The sequence below is a fragment of the Arachis ipaensis genome, chromosome B5 (genome assembly GCF_059453495.1).
Source record: "Arachis ipaensis isolate K30076 ecotype BB chromosome B5, ASM5945349v1, whole genome shotgun sequence".
NCBI classification, from domain to species: Eukaryota; Viridiplantae; Streptophyta; class Magnoliopsida; order Fabales; family Fabaceae; genus Arachis; species Arachis ipaensis.
The window spans coordinates 1,084,980-1,098,912 of NC_142440.1; the positions used below are offsets into that span (position 1 = coordinate 1,084,980).

Genomic DNA, 13,933 nt, shown 5'->3' on the forward strand with positions numbered 1-13,933 from the left:
AAGAAAGAAAATATTTTGACCTAATCAAATCACCAACTGGACAATAATTTCTATTTTATTTGATTTGTTGGAACAGCAATTATTTCTCTATATATATTAAAAAAATACTCGTCGATCATATAATTGGTTCTGTTGTTGTAGATACTAATTAAGGATGGCCAACTAAGACCTAACCCACATGATTAGGACCTGATGTTTCCACTTCCTACTATCTCAATTAGGTTTCACATTATTGTTAATTCATTCATGGAGTTGCCTCAAACACCACACAAATTAAAATCTTAATTCTTAACTTGGTATTTGCTACAATGTTAACATGAATCAAACATCCTCTACACAATAAATGTTTGTGTTTATTGGGGGGCTTGTTTTATTTTATCAACATTTCACATTTTGACAAGACCGATAATTAGGACTCAGAAATAGGGAAGGGGTTCGAGCTCTTGAATTAAAACATTGTTCATACCATATTAATAAATAATTAATAGCCAATACAAGTTGGACTAGGACATAAGCAGCCCTTAAAAAATCAGACATTATTATACTACTACACCATTTTAAAAATACAATGCCAATTAGTTAGTTAAGTAATAATTAATACAAGAAGACGAAATAGGAGTGCCCAAACCCATGCCACTGACGAATAATTAGAGGTATTTTAAAAGATTGCGTTAATCACTATAGCAAGGAGCACGACAGAGCAGAAATTTAAAAAATGGAAGTGATATAATGATATGATTTTTGTTACGGTGCAGCCCAGTTGGCACGTTGGCCGATCCGATCCGCGGATAACCCGATCTGCGCGGTTGGATTATCGCGCATAACTCATCTGATCTGTAATCCGGACATGCATTCCTGCTGCCAATTACGTGACAGCTGTAGGAAAAAAAGTATTTTGGAATGGGCCTTCTCCTGTGGGGCCCGCCCTACTCTTAGGGGGAGGGTCGTCCTACCCCTCCCCTAAGGTACGTCATCATATCTTTCACTTCCATATCACCTGCACATTTTCTAACTTGAGCGTCGGAATGTCCTTGCAGGTGGCACCCCCCTCACCTCACGAAGAGCTCGGGAAGTCGGCTGCCCCCGCCTTTCACGCCCCAAACCCAGATTGAGGCTAGCACATACGTTCACACCCAGCAAACACCTTCGAACCATCCGGTAACCGACCAACCGTACAATTTTTATGTAGGGTTATGCTACGTGTACACCAAAATCAGCTACCAAAATCAGCTACTGGTATAAAATTCATGCCAGAATACAAATACACATTGAAAATAAATTAAACTATACATATATTTATATATAAGTATATTGGTAGCTGCTTTTAGTGGCTAATTTTGGTATACAAATAGCATTTTCCATTTTATGTATTTAGTTATATCGTTTTTTTAAAATAGCATACATAAAATTAGCCACCAAAATCAGCCACCAGTATAAAATATATATTAGAATATAAATATATATTAAAAATAAATTAAACTATATATATATATATATATATATATATATATATATATATATACACAAATATATTGGTGGTTGATTTTAGTGGCTGATTTTGGTGTACAAATAATTTTTTTATTTTTTTATTATCTATTTATTTAAAAAATATGTTTGTATCTTCTTTTAATATTTCTTTATTTTTCCTTTAAATTACTTATCAAGCAGGGCTTTGAACTTCATCATGCAATAAGTCTCACTTGGTAAAAATTATGTTAAATGAAAGAGTATTTAAAGGCATTAGGATCTATCATTACATCACATGATGATGAATATATAACTAGTTTCGTCAAATGTGATTTCTTAAAGATTTATACTAGTTACAAATTATTTACTGATCAACTAAAACATGGTAAATGGTTAAATGCTACATTTTAAAAAGGAGTCACAATGTGTGTACCCTATCTATTCTCGAGCGATTAGATTAAATAAGAGTAAATATTTTCCCAATAATGTATATTTATTGGAATATTGTATTAACTGGAAAATAATAAAAATAAAAAATTACCTGAGCATGTGTGGTTAGAAAAGGCATGATTAAATGAAAGAAAAAGAAATATTTATATGTATTTAGAAAGTAATTAAAAGGAAAGAAGGAGGTGGGTTCCTTAGAGAGAACGTATCTTAAGTAGGTTCGGGTTCGGAAGTAGGTTCGGAAGAAGACTTTGTGCGGATAAGAACGACCCCTAGCCTGTTTTGTTCATCTTTTATATAACTTTGTCTAAAATACCCTCTCTTTCTCTTTCTATACCGCCTCCAAGTTCTACAAGAACCCATTCCCTCCTTCTTCTCTTTCTCTCAGACATTAACACAAACACATTCCCTGCATCAACTCAGCAAACACTCTCTACTCCTTCCTTCCTTCCTTCAAGCTGGCGATTGAAAATCAAGACTCTACTGTCCCCCGGGAAATCAAACCCAAGAACAGGAGAATCATGGTACTATACTAGTCTTGTGTAAAGAGACATTGGATTTGGATTGATTTGATGATTTACGTTTTTGGTTAATTGTGCAGGGTGCTGGGGGTCCAGATGAAGAGGATAACAGGTGGCCACCATGGTTGAAGCCACTGCTGAAGGAGAGCTTCTTTGTTCAATGCAAGCTACACGCTGATTCCCACAAGAGCGAATGCAACATGTATTGCTTGGACTGTATGAACGGCGCTCTCTGCTCTCTGTGTCTCGCTTACCACAAGGATCATCGTGCTATTCAGGTTCCTTTCATATCTCTTGTGTCTGTACAAATGAAATGCTCTATAACACCTTTAATTAACTGTTTTCATCAAATGTGTTAACAAACAGATAAGGAGGTCTTCATATCATGATGTGATAAGGGTGAATGAGATCCAGAAGGTGTTGGACATCACTGGTGTTCAGACCTACATTATCAACAGCGCAAGGGTTGTCTTCCTCAACGAGAGGCCTCAGCCAAGGCCTGGAAAAGGTGTCACTAACACCTGTGAAGTCTGTGAACGCAGCCTCCTTGATTCCTACCGCTTCTGTTCTCTCGGTTGCAAGGTATTTTCACACCAACACAATGTCCCCCTTTCAAAATCTCTCAAATTCACGCCACTCTTGCCTTAATTTTGAAATTCTCAACATTGACTTTTATTTTGTTCTTTCAAAACAGAACAGCCTTCTAGTGTATGTGTATTTTGGTTTTCTTTATTGGTTAATCAATGTGTGACTTTATACACTACGATATTGCAGATTGTTGGAACATCGAAGAACTTCCAGAAGAGGAAGAAACATTCAGCGGCAATGGCATCAGATTCAGAGGATTCATACAGCAGCAACAGCAGCCATGGCCGCCACAACAACAGTAACCAAGTCCAGAGTTTCACACCGTCCACACCGCCCCCAACTTCGGTTAATTACAGAACGGCCAAGAGAAGAAAGGGAATACCACACCGAGCCCCAATGGGAGGAGGACTAATCATAGAATACTAAGAATATAAGTTCGTTTGGTATTTTTAGGTTTATTTGCTATAATGCCCCTCATATATGTCATATATACACTAATGGCAAGTGTCTCAGCAGCTTAGTTTGCATCACACTTCCAATGCCAAACCCTTTTTTGCAAAACAAGAAGGGGTCGTCGCTGTTGGAGGTGTTCCAGTTCCAGTCAGCTATCTCTGCTTTTCTGTAGTGGTTTCTAGTGTCCTGTGTATATATAGAAAAATCCCAATAGAAGTGGTAAAAGTTTGAGAAAGTAGAAGAAAAAGAAAAAAATAAGACACCTGTGAAATAGCTAAGGGTGCAGGGTGTACCGTGCATGTAGCAAAATAAGTAAGGCCTTTTTAGTAAAAATGGGGAAATATAGGGTTTGTTTTCTAGAGTAATTATACTTAAGTTTTGGGGTTGAGTTGTAAATATACTTAAATAGGGCTGGCCTAGTGAATGGTGGAAAGGGGAAGAAGACAAATGACAATGTACTACTCTTGAAAAAAAAAAAAAAAGGTGGGATGTCTATATATGGAAAAAATGTTGAAATAAAAATAGATTTTATTACTTTTTTTTCCCTTTTCCCTTTCTTACTTGCACTGCAATTATTCATTTTATTTAACGAGATTATCTTGATCTTTTCCTCCTCTTTAAAATTTTGAAAGAGAGATCTTGCAACTTGTGCTTGAGTGGATGGTGGTGGTGAAAAGCAGTGTAAGCTTCCAATACGGTGGGACCCGCAGAAGCCGGCTTATATGGGGCGGGTCGTAGTTCGGGCCGTCATCGTTTACACGTGTCAGCCCCTCATTAGTGGCGGTGAAAGCGAGTTGTATTGGTTCTCGAAAACAGGAAGAGTAGGTCAGCCGCCCTGAATTTAAAAATACTAAATTACCCCGTGGGCGGTTCCGTAGTACCTGAGGCTTGTGCAGGTCCCACCCTTGAAATCGGAGGGCTGATATTGATTTTCATTTGGTGGCTGTGATCTCTCTTTGATGATATAACCCCAATTATGTGGTAGATTCCCGAATGCAAGAAATGGGAGGGCTTTTGTTTAGTGGGTGTATAGGTAAAAAGCATATTGGCGAAAAGGGTACATGGATTTGTCGCAAAAATGGAACAGGTTAGTGGCACTAATCGGGAACATTGTGTTTTAGCTTTGGCAATTTTGTTGAGGGGTCTAATCACCGTGGGATGATAAAGTTGCAAGTGCTTAATGAGCTCATTATAAGTGTGCTCTTTCATTCTTTATTTCCCTCAGTTGGGTCTGACTGGAATTGTGCATTATTTGGGATAAAATTAGAACAAAGATTAATTTTCCTAATTAGAAACACAGAAAAATAGAAAGCTTAATCTATTGGAACATCAACTGGAAATATTTCCCTCTAAAGAATGTCTTGAGATTGTATGGAAAATGTTGTGATTTGCTCAAATTGGTTAATATTTCCTTCGTGTTTAAGATTTCAGATATCTAAAGAGAAGTGTGTGTTTCCCGAGTATTATTCCTTGCTATGTTTGACCGAGTGTGATATGACATGACTCGTAAGAGTTAACAGTGGTACGATCAACTTACATGAAAGTTAGTTACTCTAGTCACGGAGTGTTAATATATTAATGTTAAATCATCTAAAATACTAGCTACTCATCAATTAATCACGGGGTTTAATGTTTGATAGAAAATACTTGCTTAGATGTACATTACAAATTAATTATTGTATATTTATGTATAAATATATATAATTTATTTTATTTTTAATATATGTTTCGTCCGAGTATTTGGGTGGCCGAAGAAGAGTTATGCGTCGGCTAGGACCGAACACCGCGGCGGAAATACCTGCAAAAAATACTCCGACGCTCAAGTCAATAATAATCTTTAGTGAGTATATCAAGTAAATATGAAGACTGAGAATAGAACCTGATCTTTAGCTGAGGATGCCAGTTTGACTTTATAGACGTTGTTTTACTCGTTTGCTGTGGATAAGTCCGAATTTATAGGTTGGTTATCGTATTCTGTTTAGTGATCAGATTTGTTGAACATGTTTCTTTATTTTTAAATAAGTGGGCCGAATTTTATCTGTTTTCGTTCCGAGTTTTTTGATCGGTCAAAGTATGTGGTGACATATCAATATATATTATATTTTAATATATATTTAAAGTGACAATTAATTTTAATGATTAATTTTAGTATATAATTAACATAGTTGATATTTAATTTATTTTTTTGCAAAAATTGTCAATTCAAATAAGTCAGAATTTGTTGCTATTTTGTGAAAATAGTTTCAAATCTGATAGATCCTAATTCAATTCTATAGAAATAAATAAATACAGGTAGGTACAAATTTATATACAATTAATTTTATATAAAATTGTTAATTTAAAATTATTAAATAATAATTTAGTCAAATATGTCAAATTTTTTAATAATTTTAATTAATAATTTTATATAAAAATAATTATATATAAATTTCACCCTAAATAAACTACAAAAAAAAAAGATTCATAGGATTTCATTATAATTTAATTTTAAAAAAAATGAAAATGTTGGTAACATAAAAGTGAACGGTGGCTTAATATCTGACCATTTGTCAGCAAATCATTAGTGATGTTCTCGGTTTAAGTTAGGCCTACATGCGGTGAGTTGATGTTTTTATTTACTTGCTGTAATATTTAGGATACGATTATTTGAGTGATCAAGAGTATGTTTGGTAAATATGTTAGAAGAGAAGAAATATGTTTAGGTTTTTTGAAAGTTTTTATTTTAAGTTTGATAAATTTTTTATTCATAAAATTTTGATTACAAAAAGCAATAATTTTAAATTTTTGCGTTTCACTAACGAATTTTTAGTCATTAATATTCAATCTTTATTTAGTTTTTACTAACTTTATTCTTTATGCATATTATTGTATTATTTATAAAATTTTTATTATTTTTATTTATATGAACTCTCTTTTTTATTATTTTTATTTTTTATTAATTATTTATTTGACATTATACACTTTTATTATAATAATTTTTTATATTATTTTTTATCATCTTTTTATAATATGATTTATTGATTCTATTAAGTAAAATAAATTAAATAAAAATTAATTGTAAATAATAATAATAAAAATTATAACATACTAAAAAAAGTACTAAGAGTACTAAAAGTATACTGAATAAAAAATATCATCAAAATTTTTTTGATTTATTTCAATCACTACTAAAATAAATATTTAATTTTTTATAATTCTTAGTACTCTCTAAAATTTATATTTTATTAATTTTAATTAAAAATATATTTTGTTAATTTTTATATGTTATTTTTATTTTAGTATATAAATATTATTTTTATTATAAAATTAATTAATAAAATCTATTTTTAAATTAAGATGATAAGATAATATACAAAAAAATTATTTAAGTTGACGTATATTTTAAAAAATTTTTATTTAAAAGTAATTTTAAGTAGTATAATTTAAACAATATTTATTTTATTATAATCTATTTTAATATAAAAATTATTAAATATAAATCACTTTAACACAAACTTATTTTTTATCAAAATTAAATTTATAAAATTAATTTTATATAAACTTCTATCTGTAAACTATAATCCAACCACATAAGTGGAATTACTTCACCTTACCTTTGTTAGGGGGTTTTTAAACTTTATTGCTTTTAGACCGACTCCACTATGCTTTTATCAGTCACGTGCCACCGTCACACGTTTAACGTGGAAAATGCCTCTTCAACACGTCACTTCTTACCTCTTCCGTGTTTCTCTCTTTCTTAATTTTGTTTCTCAATTTACCCTGCTCCAATTACCAAAATATTATAAATCACATCTTAACACAACTTCGTTCTAATTTTGACTTAAATTTTTCTGTTCTTTTCACTCCACTTTTTTTCTATTTGTTATACGGTTCTTTTAGGTAAATTATGATATTCGGTATAATTTAAGAAACAAATTTTTACGTAAACAGTGGAAATGCATTCTATTTCTGAGAATTATATTTAGTATATGTACATACTACTAGCCACAACTAATTATTAAGAAAAGATTATACTGTTTAATTTATCGATTCATATGTTTATGCTTTTCAGCGACTGTCTATTGTGTCTATTGGGGCAGTAAATATGTTTAGCTCTAGGCACATGACTTAAATAATTTTTTTTGTATTTTGTTGGGATTCAGCTTAGTTTTATTTAAATAAAAAAGATTAATTTGAAAGGAAAGATGTGCTTAGTAGTGCAAGAAGAGATAAGAACGAATCCTGAAAAATTATATGTTCATTTATATAAACAATAAAAGAAGAAAGCAACCTTTTTATTTCTGTAATGGTGTGTGTGCAGAGGGTGCTACATGTGTAGATTCTTCTAAAGTCCATAATCAACACGTATATAGAGTAGTACACAAATTTTAAATTTCCATAAAGAAAAATAATGAATATAGAAAGAGAGTAAAAGTGATTATGAATAAAATAGAAAGAAGAGAAAGAGTGGTGGAGAATGAGAGTGAGAATGACGCGTGGGAAGGAAGCAGAGGTTTGTGGTTGATGGAGCGACATGGTGTGCGACACGCGGCAGAGGATGTTACAACGCATCATCGGTAGCTGCCTAAGTCGTACGCTAGAACATTCTCTTTGGTCTTAATGTGACCGCTACATCTGCTAACTGTTACGTAAAATCACACGGCCATCCATCCTCGATCAATACATTTATCATGTCATGTTCTTGTGTAAAAATAATAGTCAATTATCTAATAATTTATTTATATATAATTTTATTAAATTTTTATATTATTTTAAATTTTATGATTAGAATATTATTGTGTTAAAAAAAGAAAATTAATAGAACTTTTTTAAAATTAAAATATTTATATTTAAAGACTGAATTCTTAAATATGAACGTATTTTTACTTTTAAAATATTCTATTAATAATTTTAATATTTTTAGTATGATAAAATTTTAAATATCAAGTTTAAAACGTTGTGAGACCTAATTAGAAATTTTTAAATTATAAAAATTCAATTATAAATTTAATAGAATTATAAAAAATAATAAAATAATTTAATCATATTTAACTAATTTACTTAATATAACATATATTTATTTTAATTATTATCCTTATAAAAAAAATCTTGTCAATAATCACATTTCTCTTCTTTTTTTTCTTACTCTTTTTCGAGGACATTTTACTCTCCCACTCTTCTTGGCTGATATTACTCAATAAAATTGAAAAAGTACGTAAAGAATACGCAAAGATAAAAAACGCTTTGTTATCTATTTTTTAATTGATTGAATTATGAAAGTAAAACTAAACATATATAGAGTATTACTTATGAAAGATAAAGATAAGATAAAAAAGAACATGGCTCAGGATTTGGTGGTCCAAGAATCTTTGGACCACTTAGTGGTCTAAGTAGAAAACATGTTTTTGGAGTTTTTTTTATCAATTGTTACGTAGTCCTTGAACTAATTTTAATTACAAATCAACCCCATATATTTTATTTAATTATAAAAATAATTTTTTATTTTATAAATTATTATTTTATCAATTATCTATTATATTTATTAACAATCAAATACAAAAATAACAACCAATTATATCCTCCATTCATCCTAATAATTTCAATTGATTAAAAAATTAACTTTGATCTCGTTACCTTCGTCCATGGCTTCCAAATCGTGTTTCCTTGAAATTCAATGATTGGTTTTTCAAAACAATCGAATGATAACTCAATCGATTGGTTTACACTATATCACAAAAAAATCGATTGAAAGTTGTAAGGTAGAATGGTGAAAAGCTTAAACCAATCGATTGTTTATACTTTCCAATCGAATGAATGCCTCAAAACAATCGATTGTTGTTGTTACTCAATTGATTGAATTCACGAAAACAACATGGATTTGTCAAATACAATCGATTGGAAAGTGATGACATTGAAGTTTTAGCCAAATTCAATCGATTGGTAATGTAATCCAATCGATTGGAAGGTGATGAAGTTGAATGTTTTGCCAATTTCAATCGATTGGTAATGGAATATCCATCTACTCAATCAATTAGTAATGTTCTCATTTTTCAGAATTCTGTAGGATTTTGCACAATTTATTCTATTCTACTTTCATAATCCAGTTTTTTTTTCAATCACCATGATCAGGATCTTATTATCTTCTTGCACCAATATCAATGTATTAACATAAGAACAATTTTTATCACTTAACTTAAATCATTGATCCTGTAGTTTGGTCTAGTTTGGACGAAGGAAATGTATTTCTACTAGTATTAATTAAATCCGTGATACTACATGATGAAATTAAAGCCATGGACGAACGTAACGAGATCAAAGTTAATTTTTTAATCAATTGAAATTATTAGGATGAATGGAGGATATAATTGGTTGTTATTTTTGTATTTGATTGTTAATAAATATAATAGATAATTGATAAAATAATAATTTATAAAATAAAAAATTATTTTTATAATTAAATAAAATATATGGGGTTAATTTGTAATTAAAATTAGTTCAAGGACTACGTAGTAATTGATAAAAAAAACTCTAAAAACATGTTTTCTACTTGGACCACTAAGTGGTCCAAAGGTTCCTGGACCACCGAATTCTGTGCCAAGTAACATGAAAATAAGATAAGACGATAAAAGTTAAAATTTTGACTGAATTTATGTATTTTGTTAAACTAAACTTATGGGCCATAAGACTTCTTTATTATTGTCATGGACTAAAATAAAAAAAAGATTTAATATTACTTCTAGTGTCTACTTCTAAGGTTCATTCACGTCAATTTTGTACATTATAAGACCTAGTTGATAAAATCCTAAAAGAATAGGAAAAAAAAATAAAGAAATTTGCATTGATTGTTGATTGATTGATTTGAATTGAATTGTGAAGGTAAAACAAAATATATATAGAGCATTGGCCTAAAAAAGATAAAAACAAATAAAGATAAGATAAGAACAAGTAAATATAGGATAAAGATAAGATAAGATGATAAAGGCTAAAATTAAAACTGAATTTATGTATTATGTTGGGCTGAATTTGTGGGTCACGAGACTTCTTTATTATTATCATTGTTCTGAAAACTGAACCGGACTGATCGGTTTGACCGGGTTAACCAAAAATCGATCATCTGTCTGCTTCGGTTGATGTAAAGAACCGTCTAGCCAAAAACCGGCATAAAAACCGGCCAAACCGGCAGTTAATCGACGATCCATGAGAACGATCCGTTTTTTTTCCGGTTCAGTGGTATTTATATATATGGAAAAAAAATCAAACGTTCAGACTTCAGAACCCCTCACCCACCCTTGCCCATTTCTCTCTCACTCTCTCTCTCGCTGGGCAAACCCTAACGACGGTAGGAACCCAGCCACATCCCATCGTCGAGCTCTTCTCTTCCGATAGACGGTGTTGTCGCCGCCGGCAGAGACATACTTGGGTGCCGTCGTCACTCGTGGAAAGTCTGCCCGCTTCTCGATCCTCTTCTCCTTGACGTCGAGTGCTTGCTCGATTTGTTGGTGCCCATCTCTCTTTTCAAGTTCTCTCTATCCGAGATCTCTCTGTCTCTCTCTCACTGCGACGTCTCTCTCTGATCGGCTGTGGAGTATTCGCCGCGCCGTCACCTTCCTTCATTCCTCGCCGCCGATAAGCACTACTGCCTCAATTTATTTTTGGTTATTTTGTTAATTTTATTTATTTTGATTTTTGAGTTGTTGACCGCTGATTTTTCTGCGACTGCGTTGTTGATGAACATTGTTAATGCTAGAAATTTTTTTGATTATGAGTTGTTTATGTTAATTATGAGTTGTTTATGCTGGTTTTTCTTATTCTGAGTTGTTAGTTTTGGTTGCTAATTTTGTCTGATTCTGAATTGTTGATGGTGGTATGGTAAAATTATTTTTCATAATTTCTAATCTTTCCATAGCAGAAATTACATTTCTTTTTTTGTTGAGATTTATACACTTCTTTGAACTTTGAAGAATGCTGGAAAGAGTGATTCAAATTTTTTTTGTATTAGGTTTGTCAAAGTTTCTGGTTTCAATGTTGGTGAAATTCTCAATGTAAGTGGATAATAATAATAATAACTCTTGGTTTATATCATTTATGATTATGAATATTTAGTTTATTTGTTATTCTTTGTTTTTGTGCTGATTTTCCCAATTGATGTGGTTTAAAAATTTGTAGGAGAATGAGGAGAACATCACAAGCGATACTATTCAACAATATTTTTTTTTGTGACTAAACATGAAAAAAACAAAGCAAACTCTATCCTATATTCGAGCGGATGATTTGCTAAAGATCAACACAAGACTCAAACCAAATAACATGATTAGAGTTACTCTTGGCACCATATCTAGCTATCCAATCTGCAGCTCTATTTGCTTTCCGGGACAACCACTCTTGGTGTTCCTCATGAAGTGCATAATCTCCTGAGCAATGATAATATTCTCTGTGGTTCATCTTCCTGGAATGAACCCTCCTTGCAAAGGACCAAAAATCTTCGACAGAAAAAAGGTCTGAACCTATTGAGAGTATCGAAAATAGCCGCATTCATTGGCTCACCCTCAAAGGCTCGCTTGACCAGCCCATACACATCATTGCTAAGAGAGTCCCAGAACTCTTTGTAGAAAATTGCTTGAAATCCATCTGACCATGGCGCTTTAAACGAACTCATGGTCATCACAGCTCTTTTAACCTCTTCAGACGTCACTGGTTCCACTAGCTTTTGACAAGCCTTAGTACTAAGAGACGGGCAAGAAAAAGGCCCCATGGCGTCCAGGTCAATATCCTCCCTTGTAGAAAAGAGTTTTTTAAAGAAAGAATTTGCAGCCATTTCTAGAGTCAAAGTTTCTGTGTCCCAAGACCATCCTCCAAAAACAACCCATGAATTTTGTTCCTTTTTTGCCTGATAACCGTCTGCAGATAAAAAATTTTGTATTTCTATCTTCACATCTCACCCATTGTTCTCTAGATTTTTGGTACCACAACAGCTCTTCTTGAAGCAGGACAGCATTCAGTTTCTGATGCAAAATTTGCTCTTTGATCCTAAGCTGTTGATCCTTCTGACTCTCCAGAGTAATCTAAATGTCATTCAAAAGCTTCTCTAGCTCCATTTTCTTAACAAAAATATTGCCAAAAACCTTTTTATTGAAGCCTGTTGCATCTTTTTGAACCTCCAACAAACTTTTGACCACATCTGGAGCTCCTTTATTCCAAGCTGTATGAACAACATTCCTAAAAAAAGGATGAGTCATCTATGCAGTCTGGAATCTGAACGGATGATGGCCCTTTGTAGCCCTCTCTGCCATCTTACACCTAGTGAACAACGGGCAATGATCAGAGTGAAGACGTGCCAGCACCTCAGTATAAGCCTCCGGAAACATTAGTCGTTAGTTCTGGTTGATGACTGCTCTATCAAGCTTCTTAGCCACCTGCACCCCACCTTTCACCCTCTTGTACCAAGTGAATCTTCTCCCAATAGGCCCCATATCAAACAGCCCACAATCCTCCAATGTTTCCATAAATTGTTCTGCTCTGGCAAGTCTAAACTGTCTCCCTCTAACTTTACTCTGCAACAGAACATCATTAAAGTCCCCTAACACGATCCAAGGTCTGTGGATCATATTAGCAATCCTTGTCAAGTCACTCCACAATTCTTTACGCCGATGTATATGTGGATTAGCATACATCACACTGCAGTAACTAGAAGTATTGCCTATAGAGATTTCAAAACTGATACATTGATCAACTACATCCAACACTCTCACAAAAATATTTGAATTAGAACATAGAACCCAGATATCCCCACTATGAGCATTAGCCTTAACAACACCAACACCCTGATAACCTATGTTGCTCCAAAAAGATTTCATCCTCTCAAAAAAGAATATGGGTTTCAAACAAAATGAAAAAATTAGGGTAAAATTTATTCACTAACTCTTTACTATGAACAAGGGCCAATTTATTAGAGGCCCCTCTAATATTCCAAAATAGAAAGCTTAAATCTAAATAATCCATAAAATAGTTGTACTGTAAAAAGGACCAACCTCAGCCGAAGTCCCTAACGAGATGATGAAGATGCACCATCATATCCCCCTGAGACTTGCTTGTCCTTACCCGGTTGTTGTCCGGTTTGTCTGTGTCCCTCCACCGGCAACCCTTCCAATTCACTGATTTGATGCTTGCTGGCATCGCCAAAGCAGTCCGGAGTCGACGGCGAATTCTGCAAAGAAAAAGCGCGCAACCTCTTGTGTCCATTTTTGATAGTGTAAGTAAAATTCGGCTCTGCAACGGAGACAACTTTTCCCTTCACCCCTTGCTGTTTGGAAGACACCATGCGTGCTTGAGATCCGCCAACCGACTCGGTCTTCACCCCTAATTCGGCTCCTCTCACATGCAGCCGAAAGTCACGGTTCTGGACCAATTTCTGATTTGAGTGCAACGGCACTTTGTCTTTAGAGGTTTGTTGGGCTTTGTTTGATTGGCTCAATTTTTCT

At 33.0% G+C, this 13,933-nt stretch overlaps 2 protein-coding genes across 2 annotated transcripts; one reads left to right on the forward strand and one right to left on the reverse strand.

The window, feature by feature from the left end:
• Positions 1-2,068: 2,068 nt before the first annotated feature.
• On the forward strand, positions 2,069-4,011 carry LOC107642324 (protein RGF1 INDUCIBLE TRANSCRIPTION FACTOR 1). Its single transcript, XM_016345636.3, has 4 exons — positions 2,069-2,438; positions 2,516-2,713; positions 2,802-3,017; positions 3,210-4,011. The coding sequence occupies exons 1-4, from the start codon at positions 2,436-2,438 to the stop codon at positions 3,447-3,449; spliced, it is 657 nt and encodes a 218-aa protein (XP_016201122.1). The 5' UTR covers positions 2,069-2,435; the 3' UTR covers positions 3,450-4,011.
• Positions 4,012-12,826: 8,815 nt separating this feature from the next.
• Positions 12,827-13,309, reverse strand: LOC148563188 (uncharacterized). The gene has a single exon (XM_088489136.1). It carries the CDS (start codon positions 13,307-13,309, stop codon positions 12,827-12,829), a length of 483 nt encoding a protein of 160 aa, XP_088345262.1.
• Between the last annotated feature and the right edge of the window lie 624 nt (positions 13,310-13,933).